This window comes from Drosophila tropicalis, unplaced genomic scaffold (genome assembly GCF_018151085.1).
Source record: "Drosophila tropicalis isolate 14030-0801.00 unplaced genomic scaffold, ASM1815108v1 contig_593, whole genome shotgun sequence".
In the NCBI taxonomy this organism is placed as follows: domain Eukaryota; kingdom Metazoa; phylum Arthropoda; class Insecta; order Diptera; family Drosophilidae; genus Drosophila; species Drosophila tropicalis.
The window spans coordinates 13,400,303-13,415,866 of NW_027173070.1; the positions used below are offsets into that span (position 1 = coordinate 13,400,303).

At 35.8% G+C, this 15,564-nt stretch overlaps 2 protein-coding genes across 2 annotated transcripts; both read left to right on the forward strand.

Annotated features, from left to right (window-relative positions):
- The first annotated feature begins 6,508 nt into the window (after positions 1-6,508).
- TpnC47D (Troponin C at 47D) lies at positions 6,509-7,471 on the forward strand. Its single transcript, XM_068289402.1, has 4 exons — positions 6,509-6,660; positions 6,731-6,905; positions 6,973-7,224; positions 7,355-7,471. The coding sequence occupies exons 1-4, from the start codon at positions 6,649-6,651 to the stop codon at positions 7,381-7,383; spliced, it is 468 nt and encodes a 155-aa protein (XP_068145503.1). The 5' UTR covers positions 6,509-6,648; the 3' UTR covers positions 7,384-7,471.
- Positions 7,472-10,226: 2,755 nt separating this feature from the next.
- On the forward strand, positions 10,227-15,469 carry Cpr47Ef (Cuticular protein 47Ef). Its single transcript, XM_068288787.1, has 3 exons — positions 10,227-10,420; positions 13,460-14,078; positions 14,144-15,469. Exons 1-3 carry the CDS (start codon positions 10,397-10,399, stop codon positions 15,259-15,261), a joined length of 1,761 nt encoding a protein of 586 aa, XP_068144888.1. The 5' UTR covers positions 10,227-10,396; the 3' UTR covers positions 15,262-15,469.
- The last annotated feature ends 95 nt before the right edge of the window (positions 15,470-15,564 follow it).

Here is a 15,564-nt window from a genome sequence, read left to right on the forward strand (position 1 = left end):
GTTTCCAATGAAAATCAACAATTCAAGGTGTTGAATTTCTTTAAAAGCATAAACAAACCAAACAAATGCCCCAGGCTAGGTTAGTTAAACTTTTGGACAACGACATCTAACTAATCCAAGCTGACATCTTCGATTTGACCAACTCGCAGACGTAGATAATCTAAAAACGATGCACTTCCTTTTACACAAAACTATATGACTTACCAAATAGACAGAAGATCTCTTTCTGTATTACGAATAAAATTTCTTAACTTAACATAATTTAACTTTAATATCTAGCAATCCAGGAGAGGAGTCTTGGGGGGTCTAGATATAGTCTCCCAAATTGTCAATATTTGGAATTTTAAACTTTTTTCATCTGAGGGTCTTCTTTTAACTAGTGAATCTTTCAAGTAGTTGGGTTACTCTGATAAATTTTTGAATCCATAAATTTGAATTTCCTAAGCTGTAATTCCAAATGTTTTCCACAATTTGCCAAAATTAAGTCCATCATTGCGCCAAAATGTATGTAACAGGCAAATGAAAGCCTTTTTCGACCCCATAGTGTATAAATATTCTTGTTCAGTATCAACATCCCAGTCGATCTAGCCATGTCCGTCCGTATTAACACCTAGATCTTGGAAACCATAAGAGCTAGAGCCACAAAATTTGTTAAGTAGAGTCTTGTAGTATCTACGGTGATCAAGTTTATTTCAAATTTTTGACACGCCTCTTTCCGCGTTAAATAAAATTGATTTTCTTAAAAACTGAATAAGCGAAAAACTAAATTTTTAGCATGAATACTACCTTAGTATTGTTTAAACCTTTTTCCACGCCCACTTCTGCACTCGCAATTCAACCAAAACTGATAATCTCAGAAACTATAATAGCTAAAGACTTGTAATTTGTCATTTATAATAATTTAGAACATTTTTCACGCCCCCTTTTTTAACTAAAATCTGTCTCTAGTACACAGCAAAGTACGAATTTTGATCAAAATCAGCCAAGTTATCAGATTTTCAACAGTTTTTAAGTTGACTGTTGGCCGGTGGCGGCGCACAGTTGGGCCTCTGCTCGGATAGCGTTGCAAAAATACGTTTTTTCATGATCGCGTTTGGCAAAAATGATATATGCAATCGATAGGAAATACTTCAGAGATTATGAATCCGAAAAATTTTTGAAATCGGTTGAGACTTTTTTAGTGAAAAGGAAAAAATGATAATTTTTAAAAAAAATCGCAACTTTAAAACTGAATATTGGGCGATTTCAACAATCGATCTTGGATTTTTTGGTTTTATCTGAAAAGTATGTTCTTTATTAATAGCATGTTTTATAAATTTTAATAATTACTTAAATAGTTATTGAACTAGAAGCGTTTGAAAAATGTACTAAATATTGTCATTTTTTGAACTTTGATGGAATAAAACTAGCAAGACTCAACGAGTATCAATACCGGACTACATACACTAGGTAGGTGAAATATTTACCTATCAGATGTATATAGTCCCAATATGCGGAGACCTGCGACAGCGATGCGTAAGCTATAAAACTAAGGCAACCTCGCCTAAAAAATGCGCTGCAGGTATAAGGAAGAAGAAGAGCGCATGCGTATTGGCCTGTCGCTTCTTTGTATTTAAATGATAACATTGCGTAAAGCTGTTTTGCAAATACTACCTTACATATATGCCTTTCTACAATGATAAATTACTAATTATCTGCTTTGGAAAAAATGACAAGACTTATTATTGACAAGACTTGTTATTTAAGTTGATGAAAAGTTTGTCCTATTTGTGGGTTGGTCGTTTTTATTTCCGTTTACCTAAATGGATGTAAATATTAAGTTGTTTACCTAATTAATACAAAAAGGGTAATACCGAAACAAGGAGATTTTTTGAAAATGATGAAGTGACATCTTTTATAACAGGTGTTAGTCAAGAGATCATTAAAAGGTTGGCTGTCATCTTGAATGTTATAAATTGCAAGGAAATGGTAAGTGGTGAAAAATTTGCCGAATATACTTCAAAGACTGCTCATCTTTTGACTGAATTGTATCCGCAAAAAAAACTTACCCCAACGGTACATAGGATTTTGGCTAACGGAAAGGATTTAATAGAATATCAGTGTTTACCACTTGGAGAGCTATCCGAAGAAGCACAGGAATGTAAAAACAAGGACTACAAAAGGTTCAGATACACTAATACATTAAAAACTTATCGTGTTAGACAAAATGAAGACCTTTTTAACATGCTAGCAGCCTCTTCGGACCCACTTATTGCATCACTGAGACACGTGCGATCACGAAAGGATTTGGAAAATAGCAACTATAGTCCCGAAATGTTGAGTTTATTAGATACTGATGTAAATATTGAAAATTATTTTGAAGAAAATCAGAAATCAATAGCAAATTTTCAAAATTAACCTAAAAAAAAATTACAAAAAAATTTTTTTTCTTTTTGTAATTATGTTAAAAAATCAAATTAAAACATTAAAAAATGTTACATAGTCGTCTAAAACTATGAAAAATTCCATTTGTGATTGAAAAAACCCGGGTTTCGATCCATTTTTAAAGGAAAAACATGCTTGGAAATATTTTCTGACTTTGACCTTGAATATTACAGCACCACGAACACCTAGCACTTTTGACAAACATTCATTTTGAAGCTTAAGGTATTCTTTATCACATTCTTTTTAAATTTTTGAAATCGATTTATTGGTTTAAACGCTATGATTTTTGCAATGCTAAATGCCAGAAGGCCCCACTGTGCGGCGCTAGTGTGCTCCTGTGCTTGTAAGAGTGAGCGAACTAAGGCTCATCATGATACAAACAAACTCAAAATCGCTTTACAAACAAAATATGTATATAAGAAATTGTTCACACTTGATATTTGGTAAGAAACTGAAAGATTTTGTTTTGGTTGATGGGTAAATCAAATCATTCAAAAATCTAGAGTAGCCTGAATATTTTTAGTTCTTGGGAAAACTCTATAATATTGTGTGCTTAAGTATTTTATAAGATCGTAAATTCATATTTTAAGATTTTTCTTGTTTCCTTTCTATTCGAATGATTAAGTAATAAAGAATTAACGATCAGTAAAGACAAGTCAGAAGAGGAATCTATAGATTTCAAGGCTAATTACTTCAAGTTGTTAAAATTATTGCCAAGAATATTTAAACATTTTATTAGCAAATAGATTTAAACATTTAGTAAAATTTAATCTAAACAGTTAGATACGCTTACTTAGCTTACTTAGAGTATCTTAATAGTCCATAAAAGGTCAGGAGCAGGTCAAAAATGGGTGATATATATTTACAATCAAAAAAGTAGCTATATCTTATATACATATGTATCTGTATAAGCTGATGCTACTTACTAGTTGGCCATTTATTTGGTCTCCTTTCTTTCTCTCTCTCTCTCGTTGTCTATCTCTGCCATCATTTGGGTCTTTTGTGTTTACTACTCGTGCTGTGTTCCCATCTGCCAAGATTTTAGCTGATGATGATCTTTATGATCATAATTTATATTTTTCGAATGCAAAACATCTTACGATAACTGATAGCCTTTGACAGCAACAGGCAGCGGGATCCCATTGAGATTGAAATTGAGATGAGAAGCGAAACTAGAGCCCCATCATCATCATCATCATCATCATCATCATCATCATCATGATTATCCATCCATATGCCACTGCAATTATAATTGACAAGGTAAGAAATAAAAGTGAATGCCATGGCAGAAGGCTAAGCCCACAAAAATGTCAAACTGTGAGTTTCGGTAACACTTAGGAAGGGAGAGGGGGGCACGCGCCCATTAACCTAAACGCCATGAAAACTCAAAAAGAAAAACCAATTGACTGGCAAATTTTCCCTGCTTCCACATTGACCAAAACAAAAATCTGTTTATTAGTTTGTTTTCCACTTTTCCATTTTCAGTTTCAGTTTTTTTTTTTATTTTTTGACACTTTTCGACCAATAAATTCATAAAGTCTATAAACAAATGGTCAATATGTCAAAGTGACGCTAAAATTTTTCATAATTCATAAACAACAGACAAACCAAATTGTTTAAAACAACAACAACAACAGAAACCCATATATAAATCAATTTAGCTAAAATGAGAAATTAATAATATTGCTGATTAAAATTTTTAATGGGAATGGAAATGGAAATGGGAATAGAGAGAAACATGGCAATAGCAAAAGACAATAATTTTCGAATCGTTTATAAAAATGTTGAGCATTTTTTTTCTTCCCCCTCCATTGTGTGTGTGTATGTGTGTGTCGGTGTGTAGGTGTGTGTGGGCGTTTAATGTGGCGAAGCAGCCTCAAGCATTAATTCTCACCCAATTAATTTACAAAATGTTTTTTTTTTTTTTTTTTTGAATATTGCTGTTGGTTTTTTTTTTCTCTTTTGATGTGGTTATTAAATTGATTGAATTGTTGTCATAATTTGTTCAGTTTGTTAAATTTTTGATTGATTTTAATGGGTGGGTTTAGTGTGTTAGTAGGGGCGAAAATGTAAAAGTGCGCCACTTAAAAGTACACTGAGAGAAATACACAGTAACTTTTACATTTAAAGTATTTAAAACCAAACTTTCAGCTTATAATGAACTTCAGTAGTATGAGAAGTAGTATGAGAAATAATAAAAAAAAACAAATTATTGGTAAGTTTCTTGGTAAAAGACTAAAAAGTTCCTTCAATAAATCTCAAAACAAACTTGTAAAACTCAAGAAAACAAATTTTTATCCAAGTTCCTTTAAAAGATAGATAAAACAAAGAATTTCGTGAGTTCCCTGAAACCAGGAAACCTCCTTATATCGAGGTTAGCTTTTTCTTTTCCATCTGTAAAGATTTTTTCAGATAATTTGTGGTTTATATCTTACAAAATATGGCATATAACTAATATTGATCAGTTTTCATCGTGTAACATTCCCAAATAGAGTATCTAATCTTCTCTATTTGAAATTTAATTGATTTAAATTGAGTTCATTAGAGCTTTGACAATCTTTAATTGCTTCATTTAGTTGCAATTCACAACTAGTTTTAGATTTGATGATATGGTATGGCCATTTAGATTCTGGAGTTCTGTAGACTTAATAGTTCTTGATATAGCTAGAGAGATGACCTGTAAACCTTTTAAGTGCTGTCCCAGTAATTATCTTCCCTAAAAGATTTACTTTGAGCCGTCTTCCCTGCTTTTTAGCTTTTTTTTTAGCTATTTTTTTAAAAAAGTTTCTTATATGTGGTCTGCTGTCTTCACTTTCTATTACCTCTTATCTGATTCAATTAAATTTCAAAATCGCATTTTGGTTACATTTCAAGATTCGCCAAAATTTTGATGGATTTTCTGTGCCTCAATTTTAATGTCTCTTTTCTTAGCATCTTTCTTTTCAAAAATGATATTATTAACTCTTATTTCATATTTTTGTTTAAAGATTTTTTTAAATACATTATCCAATCATATTTTTCCATCTTTCCATTCAAGATTGATCTTATAAAGTTAAGTTAAGTATTTAAGCTAAATACATAAATGATCAATAAAACGTTGTGATGTCTTAAGTTTAATTGACTTTTTAAACTTCTTACTCGAAAATAGTACAAATAACTAGCAATTTCATCTGTAGATCTTCTAACCTATAAATAAAGTTAAGAAGATCCTTTAACCTATAAATAGTTTTGAATATATCTTCTCTCATTTTCCCTTTCATCATTCTAATTGCTAGTGTGTATGACAATATCATTTACAATTTCGTGCAGTGTAGTATAAAAATACTTTTTGTATATCTTCACATTAAGCTTAGCAAACCACTAGAAAATTTTGTATTACTCTTGCGGCCAGGGCCAAAGGCCTCTGATAAACGGTTAGTTAGATGAAATTCCAAAGGGGATACTAAGGGGCTGAAGTGCCTAATATACACATGAAATCAATCATTAGATTTATAGCCCTTTCTATAGGCTTCTTAATTAAAACTTAATATATTTATAGCACTTAATGAAGTGAATAAATATAGTTAACACGTTTTGACATCAAATGGTGATTAGTTTTGCTAGTATAAGGCCTTTGGCTACTAAAGTTTACCTAAAACGGGAACCAAAATGGTTTACTCTTTACTAGGACTCTAAGCTGTTTCTGACTGAAGAATATAGCTTTGCAATGATCAGGAATAGTTTGTTAACTTGCAGTTTCATCTTATGACCTTATGAAATTTCCAAAATTTAATTCAAATACATTTTCCTTTGAGATCCTTTCAAAGGAAATACCCATATACGCCTGTGGATTGTCTCGATGGTCACAGTAAATACGTTCAAATGAATGGTTTTCCATAGTTTTTACAGTGTTTTTCGTTTTGTACAAAATTTTCTTTTTTAAATGCTTCTCCCATGTGTGTGTGTGCGTGTGTGTGTGTGTAAATGTATGTGGGTGGATGGCTTTTGTTTGTTTTGCTTGAGTTTTATTTTCGAAATGGTTGGTGAAAACCATAAATTAGCTTGTTACTTTTGGAATGCAGCCCTCTTCAGCTGTCCCCGTCCCCCTTCTCCCTCTGGACTATGGGAAGGAAAAATCTCATATTGGATGGAAATCAAGAAATCAGGAACCAAGAAAATTTTATTTAGTTTAGTCGTTGGCGGTGATCTTGCTGGTGAAGAACGGAACGGAACCACTGAAATAAAATGGATAACATTGTGAGTTTCAATTGATGATACCAATTGGTTAATACGCCTAATGGCTAATCCTAATCATGTGTAAATTTAGGATGAGGATCTGACCCCCGAGCAGATTGCTGTGCTCCAGAAGGCCTTCAACAGTTTTGATCACCAAAAAACTGGCAGCATTCCCACCGAAATGGTTGCTGATATTCTCCGTTTGATGGGTCAGCCCTTCGATAAGAAAATCTTGGAGGAACTTATCGATGAGGTCGATGAGGACAGTAAGTAATCACTGACTAAGCTAATTAGATTTGGGCAGAATGATGGAAAATGTTTGCTTTTTAATAGAATCTGGTCGCCTGGAATTCGAGGAGTTTGTTCAGTTGGCTGCCAAATTCATTGTTGAGGAGGATGATGAAGCCATGCAAAAGGAATTGCGTGAAGCTTTCCGTTTGTACGATAAACAGGGCAATGGTTATATTCCCACCTCGTGTCTGCGTGAAATTCTTCGTGAATTGGATGATCAGTTGACCAATGAGGAATTGGATATCATGATTGAGGAAATCGATTCTGATGGTTCCGGTACCGTGGACTTTGATGGTAGGCATACATACATATGTATATATGTATATATAGATATGTATATATAGATGGCTAAGAGCCAAAATGATGATCACATTTCTTAGTGGTGGCTATTTTTAAAATTGAAAACTATTTTATTTCATTTCAGAATTCATGGAGATGATGACTGGCGAATAAACTTAACTCTGAACTATGTAACAATAAAAATGAGGCTTAAAAATAATTAAAATCAAAACTTAACATATTTTGTTCCATGAGCAATAAATTGGTTGTCTTTCTAGTCCCCCCCTCAGACCCCCCACCACCGCCAATTGTGTGCCGTGTGATTAGTAATATATCAAAAGCTATAAATATAAACAGGAACTGTATAGAAAAAACCCAAGAGCCCAAACATTTCTCTACAAACAATATTCTCTGAGTCAGCTTACACAATTTTCAATGATCATCTCAGATATTTTGTAATTTCAAATCCGTAAGCATTAATTATCTAACTTGGCGGTCAACTAGCGGGGGGGAATGATGCACTTGAGGGGTGGAGTGGGAGAGAGATTCAGTTGGAGATAGTTGAGTAGAAACACCCACCACTAAAAAAAAAAATTCATTTTGGTAACTTATGTTAGAGTCTGGCCAACGAGGCGTATGTGAATGCATTTTGTTTGCTTTTGCCATTACTCATCCGACAAGTGGTCAGAATTGTCTCATTTGCCACTTGAATGGCATTCTGTGGCACAGCTGGGCTTAGCCAAGTAAAAATTCTCTGTTAAATTGTTTGACAACCTGCTAAAAAATCTTTGTAAATGTCAATTGGTACATTCTCCTTTGTTTTCAGTGTGTGTGTGTGAGTGTGTAAATGTGTGTGTGTCTGTGTGTATTTTATATTTAGGTGTAATACTCTTTCAAAAGCAATGAGGTCTATTGATTTCTTAAGAAACTAAACTATTGAAAGGCATTTATATTTCATTATCATTGGCATGGAGTGTGCAATACTCCCTAAAGTATGCTATAAACAATCTAACCATTCATTTACAAACAAATTTTAAAATTTTCGTAATTTTCATTAATGCAAACATTCTTTAGAGACATTTTTATTAGTTACAACATATAGAAAAAGTTATTAATTTGTTTAATTCAAAAACTTTTCTACTCTTTAGCATACTTTAGGGGAGAAAAATTACTCCTTTCGATTTCCTGGCTTAAAGTATAGTTTGAAAACTAAAACGATGAAATTCGTTAAGACTAAAAGGTAATTTTCATTTTGTAATCGGCCCATTTTTCTATCCATATCGTTTTTAGATTCTTTTGCATAATTTAAGGCTGCATTATTATTTGTTTTGAACCTTTAATTACAACTTATAAATGTTTGTTAAACAACTTGCTCTCTAAAAACACTAAAAGAAAGAGTATCAAGTGATTTTCATTCCCTCAAAAGTATCAGGATTCGAAAATTTAGAAAATGAAATTTAAAATTATATCAAAAACCATTTAAACTAAACATTTATGCCAGGAAAATCAAATATATTTCCTTAAAAAATAAAATTTTCACCAATTTAGAATTTATAGATAATTTAAATGCATCCTTTTTAGTTTTGACAACATTTTTAAAGGCTGTATTCGAAATATTCTGGAAATATTTAAATTAAAGACCAAGTTGTTTTATTTTGGAACTTTTTTAAAAAACTGTTAAGAAAACTTTTAAGATTTCTATAGATATATCAAATATAACAGTAATTACTTGGAAATCTTTTGGAGTTTCTATATCAAGGGTAAGAATAACTAGAAATCTTTAAGAATTTTATAAGGAGTAATAAAAAACTGAAATTGCTCTGCATGGAAAATGAGAGAAAGCCAAAGATTTTATCTATGAAGATGATCAATTTTACGATTTCCCCTCTAAAATGACCAATTTCCCCCTTAAAAGTTATAAGCTAGACCGCTACTAACTTAGAATTTAGACATGGTTGAACTAAACTTTAGACTTTGTTTAAGTTATTACAAGTTAAGTTAAAAATTTTCAATTTGATAAGCAAATTTCAAAGAATTGGTGCCGTATTAATTACAAAAATTATATATATATTTTTTTTTAATTTTTATCTCTGATGATTTCATAGCATTGAATTTAGTATTTGAGAACAACGTAATGCCTAATTTCAATTTTAAACAGAAAATTGTTTTGTTTTGTTTTGTTTTTATAACTTTAAGCGTATTAAAAACTTTGCTATAGCCTTGGATTCAATGGTCATTATTTTCGAATCATTTAAACTTGGCATATATATTTTTTATGCTTCTTCTTCTTCCTCTTGGTGGTGTGGAAAATGAAAAGCAACTGCCCTTTTAGTTACCCATCCGAATGGAGTAACTTGTTTAGCCCAACGGCTATTCGAATGTCGATATTAGGTAAGTACGATTTATGCCAATTGCCAAATTGTTATTGTGGTTTGGGTGGGTCACAAGGAAAAGGTCAAAAAAAGAGATTTCACCTACATATGTACATATATCCGTTTCACATTTGTCTTAACGTGTTCATTTGATGTGTTAATTCTAATACATTAAAAATTCTTTCCCAAAGTTGCAATTGCAACTGTTTTGCCGTTGATGATGATGATGATGATGCGCTCAAGCGTTGAGAGTTTCGATTGGATTTCAATTTACGAGCACAACATCTCATGAGATGATGGGAGGCCAGGCCAGTATAGGGAGAGCCTGTTTAACATGGCTTATTGAGTAAACCAAAGCCATGAAACAATAGTCTATTGGTATGGAGTGTTGCTGTTGTTGTTGTCTCCCTTTTGGCATGCAATTGTAATGCACCCAGCTGCTGCTGCTGCTGTTACCGCTGTTGCCGACGATGCCGCTGCAGCTCCACACGATTGCAATAAAATGCCATAAAGTATCAAAATCTCAGCAATAACCTCTGCTGACGCTGCTTCGCTCATTGCAGCAGAGTTCCATTCCATTCGATTGCAGTTTGCATTTGGGTATAAAAGCTGGAGAACTTTGCCAAACAATGCCACACAACATCCGCGACAATAAGTGAAAGAAGCCTCGATTCGGAACGAAAATATATACTACATACATACATATATCTAAAAAAGGATTCACATGGATTTATTTTGAATTAACATTCAAGTGTTTGCATTTTACAAGGATATACAAGTGATTTTGGGATATTAGTTGGATTATCATTGGAATTATGGCAGAGATTACCTGTAAAGTGGTAAGTCAACACGAAGGGATTACAACAAAGTGGATAAATATATATGAATATAATTTTTTGTTTACAACAAAAAGATTCAATAGTTCCTAAAGATTCTTTTTGCAAAAAAAAAGTTTTGGTAAGCTTAACAATTAGTTTTGCATTGGTTAAATAAAATTAAAAAAGTGAACTCTTACAATAAACGAAACAAAAATCTTAAATTTTTGACACCAAAAAATGTGATTTGTCTAATCAAATGTGTTTTTGAAAATCCTTAATAATTTAAATTAAGTTTGCCGTAGCAGCAGAATCTTAAATGGATCTTGATCATATTTTTTATGAAGGTCCTAACAAAAAATTTCAATTTTCGGCTTAGAAACTTCAGTAAATAACGAAAGGACTTGTTTGTCAGCCCTTTTGGTTTAGGATTTTTTAAAAACTCACTTTGGAAATTTGATGGTTACACGTAAAGATAGTTTAACAAAGTAACAAATGAATTGAAATATCAAAATATGGGAGCAGACTTCACAGATTCCACTTCCAGATTCGAGATTCCAGATTCCATCCTTCCATGAGTTGAATTATTTTACCTGTTGAGGGTTGATATTGAATGTTTTGAGTTATTATTTGTTATTCTGACTAGATTCTGTCCTAATCGAATTGTAACAAAGTTAATTTAGAATGTTTTAGTTTTAATTCAAAAGTTATAACGTAGATTAACAATCTTTCAATATCCAGGATATTCTGGTTTTCAAACGTAAATTGACAGCCATTTCACAACTTTTTTTAACTTGTCAAGGTAAATGTCAAACGTTTTCGAATTCGATTCCTTTTAGATGATATTATATTATAGAGTGTAGTTCTGTAACTATATAAGACATATAGGTCCGGTAATGATCTACTTTTTTTAATGGGAATGATCACCTTTTAGCTCCACATACAAACAAATGTCACATTTTGTTGTTGTGAGCAAAGGACTTCAGTTCAAAATATTTTAGTTGGGCTGGGAAAGTTCAAAATTCATTAAGGATAACTTTCGTTTTGAATATCAATCGTTTTTTAAATCTTTTCTAGTTGCTAACCCAAAGGAATGAGTCTAATTGCAATAATATTGCGAACAGAAATTTGAAATTAATGAAAACAAACTTTTGAAATCGGCCTAAACGATTATTTTGACTTGAAATCGAATGTGAGGAAACGTCTCAAATCCGATTTTAAATCAAAATCATTTGAAATCGCAAATAATAACAGACCAATTAAGTAATTTTCTAATTTGTTTTAGTTTTAAATATACACAAGTCCTTTGGGTATCCTTTGACAAAACAAAAAGTTCAATGGAATCTTATAAACTAAATAAGGATATCATCGATTAATATGAATTATGATTTAAGACAAATTGAAAATGAATCCTTCACTTCGTCCATTAAAATGACAAAAAAAAACAATCCACACTAATCTAAAGTTATCCATATATAATTCTTTAGAAAATCAACTAAAGAATCTTCCCACAGTTACATGTATAGAGTATATAATTTATTTTTCTATTTCATCATTATACTTATTTAACATATCTTAATTGCAATCGTAATTTCCGCAAAACAAAACAAATGAAAAAATCCCGCGCATAAATTAAATATCCATTTGAAATAAAACTCGAAGCAACAACAGCAATAACAGAAAACCTAAAAAAATATTAATAATGAAAAATCATCTCAGATCAACAACTTTGGCACGCAAAGTTGCCCAAGAAGAATCTCGTCGTGAACGCCTCCGCCTCAAAAGAAGAACCAAGTCCAAGAAGATGGATATTGGAGTGAATGGATGGCAATTGGCAGACCATTTGAAATTACATCAATTAGTTGGGTGGCTTTTCATTTTGTTTCGAATAGCCATTTTTCATGTTTTGTTTGCGAAATAAATTTTCCAAGAGTCAAAAGTCGAAATTTACAGTCACGATCTAGACGAGTTTTCCAGAGACTCTCAGCCATTTTTAGTCTGAGACCCTTTTTTGCTTGGTTTAGATTTGCTGCACATGTGAGGATGGATGACGATGATGTAGTAGTTAGTTACTATATTTTAGTGAATGTTTTTTGTTTAAATGTCACAAAAATTTCATTGAACATCAAAAAAACATTGTGCAATAAAGTTGCCCATAAATTTCTATCTATGGTGTCCATATAGATCTAATAGCTTTAAACTTCAACTTGACACTCGGTAGCACTCGGTGGGCATGTTATCCAACTACTGCTAGCTTCTAAGGCTTTAACCATTTACTTAACCTTCCTCCAAACAAACGCCTCGATTGTTCATTCACACGAATGCAAGTGGCATCTTCTGCTGTCGAATGAGAAGTCACAGTCTATAAATATCAGAGTTCGCTAAAGGCTTCAACCAAAGATGAGGTTGTTAGTGATGATGATGATGATGATGACGTTGATTGTCTTAATGGGCTACTAACAATGAGAAAACGTGAGCCTATTGTAAAGATAGACATACTGATTTTACTACGTCTGTACATAGATCTTTGCTGCAGATGATGAGTAAGTAATTCATTCATAAAAACAAAAACAAAAGGAATGGACTTGGGTCATGGTATCTCTTTTGCTTTGGGTAGCGTCTCCGATCATGTGCGACGTTTAGGCTCTATCTAACTACGTCATCGATGTTTATATTAATAAATAGTTCATTAGCATAATTAAATATGAACTTGTTCAGGCGATAACATCATATTTTATGTTCTCTTTCTGGTTTTCGAATATATTTTAATTAAGAAAACAAATTTCGAACATCATTGGAATTATGATAAGTTGAAGGAGACGAGATGAAATAAATTTTGGTGTAGGTCCATTTAGAATTTCTGTGAAATTCCATTGAAATCGTCAATTTTACACTTTATCCAACTAATTTGGTTTGACTAACACGTCGCACCTTGCCCTTTCATGGGTTAGACCTACATGGTCGTGAATCGCGATAAGAAAAGGCAAATTATAGTGAACTTTTTATGTAAATAAATTTGTAATGTCACCTTAAGTAATCGTTTTCTTTTCGTTTTCCATCTAGTCTCTGCTGATGACACTGATGCTAATGCTCTGGGGCACAGATGCAGCTAAATTGGATAATAGACAGTATCTACCACCTCCAGCGAGTGCTGCCAGTGCGGGTGGCAGCCCTGGCGCAGGGCTCCAAGGACCGGGAGGAGGTGGCAACAATGGTTTAGGTGGTATCAACAATGGCTTGGGTGGTTTCCCAGGCGCTGGTGGCCCAGGTAGGCCAATTGGCCCAGCTCCACCGCGTGGAGGGCCGTCTGGACCAGCTCCAGCCCCAGCTCAGTCTGGCCCAGTTATTCCCATTTTGTCGTTTGTCAATGAAAACGATGGTGACGGCAATTATCGCTTTAGTTATGAGACAGGCAATGGCATCAAAGCCCAGGAAGAGGGCACCATTAAGAACAAGGGATCAGAAAGTGAAATTCCTTCGGTAATGGGTTCATATTCGTATACGAATCCTGAGGGAGAGCTGGTAGAGATTTCCTATACGGCTGATGAAAATGGTTTTGTCCCCTCTGGAGCTGCCTTGCCAACTCCCCCGCCCATTCCAGATGAAATTGCCAAGTCGTTAGCTGCCCAAGGTATTCAAATATTGCCTGGTGGCGGTTATAGTGGAGGTTCCGGTTCTGGAGGTAAGGGAAATTATTGCACTATTCCAACAAATTGAATTTGTTTTTACCCAACTTTTCTCGTCTAGGCGGTTCTGGATATGGAGGTGGAGCGGGATCAGGTTTCGGAGGCGGCGGCGGCCGTGGAGGAGCTCCAGGTGGCGGAGCTGGTTATGGAGGTGGAGCAGGCGGTGGACCGGGCCGTGGAGGAGCGCCCGGAGGCGGCGCTGGCTATGGGGGTGGAGCTGGCGGTGGACCTGGTCGTGGAGGAGCCCCAGGCGGCGGTGCTGGCTTTGGAGGTGGTGCTGGATCAGGTGGCGGCGCTGGTTATGGAGGTGGAGCAGGCGGTGGTCCGGGCCGTGGAGGAGCTCCAGGAGGCGGCGCTGGGGGTGGAGCAGCTGGTGGACCCGGTCGTGGAGGAGCTCCAGGCGGCGGTGCTGGCTTCGGAGGTGGTGCTGGATCAGGTTTCGGAGGAGGCTCCGGCCACGGAGGCGCTCCAGGCGGCGGAGCTGGTTATGGAGGTGGAGCAGGCGGTGGACCAGGCCGTGGAGGAGCGCCTGGAGGCGGTGCTGGTTATGGAGGTGGAGCAGGAGGTGGGCCTGGACGTGGTGGAGCCCCAGGGGCCGGTGCTGGATTCGGAGGCGGTGCTGGATCAGGTTTCGGAGGAGGCTCTAGCCACGGAGGCGCTCCAGGCGGCGGCGCTGGTTATGGAGGTGGCGCAGGCGCAATAGGCGGTGCTGGTTATGGAGGTGGAGCAGGCGGCGGTCCGGGCCGTGGAGGAGCTCCAGGAGGAGGTGCTGGGGGTGGAGCAGGTGGTGCACCCGGTCGTGGAGGAGCCCCAGGCGGCGGTGCTGGTTTCGGAGGTGGTGCTGGATCAGGTTTCGGACGAGGCTCTGGCCACGGGGGCGCTCCTGGTGGCGGCGCTGGTTATGGAGGTGGAGCAGGCGCTGGACCAGGCCGTGGAGGAGCGCCTGGAGGCGGTGCTGGCTATGGAGGTGGAGCAGGCGGTGGACCCGGCCGAGGAGGCGCCCCGGGTGGGGGCTCTGGTTTTGGTGGTGGAGCGGGATCAGGTTTCGGAGGAGGCGCTGGCCGTGGTGGAGCTCCAGGAGGCGGCGGTAGTGGGTCTCAATACATTCCTCCACCGCCGGGTGGTTCCCAAGGTCGTGGCAATGGCGAGTTTAATCCCGAGACTGGTTACAGCTATTAATCCGTCTCACTCAAGTGCGCTCAATACAACCTCAATGCAACACATTCTGCCACAAATAATCGTAACTCGTAACTTTAATTATTTATGTCAGCTTCGTTTTCTCAATACCCAAGGCTCAAAGTCCCATCACTCAATGCATTTCATAATTGATGACAACTGTGTGTGCATCTTGCAAAATAAATTAACGAAAATCTACAGAAACAAACAACTTTTATTATATTATACTTATTTTTCCATCGCCTGGGAGTTATAGGCATATGTTCTGAGGATAGATCCCCTTTTGCTTTTGTAGCAAATGTAAAT

Excerpts from the sequence above, each read along its gene's own strand:
- TpnC47D (XM_068289402.1), top strand. Across the intron at positions 6,906-6,972 it reads CGATGAGGTCGATGAGGACA|AATCTGGTCGCCTGGAATTC; the intron begins GTAAGTAATCAC and ends GCTTTTTAATAG. Across the intron at positions 7,225-7,354 it reads CGGTACCGTGGACTTTGATG|AATTCATGGAGATGATGACT; the intron begins GTAGGCATACAT and ends ATTTCATTTCAG.
- Cpr47Ef (XM_068288787.1), top strand. The coding sequence starts at position 10,397 with ATGGCAGAGATTACCTGTAAAGTG. Across the intron at positions 10,421-13,459 it reads CAGAGATTACCTGTAAAGTG|TCTCTGCTGATGACACTGAT; the intron begins GTAAGTCAACAC and ends TTTTCCATCTAG. Across the intron at positions 14,079-14,143 it reads TGGAGGTTCCGGTTCTGGAG|GCGGTTCTGGATATGGAGGT; the intron begins GTAAGGGAAATT and ends TTTCTCGTCTAG.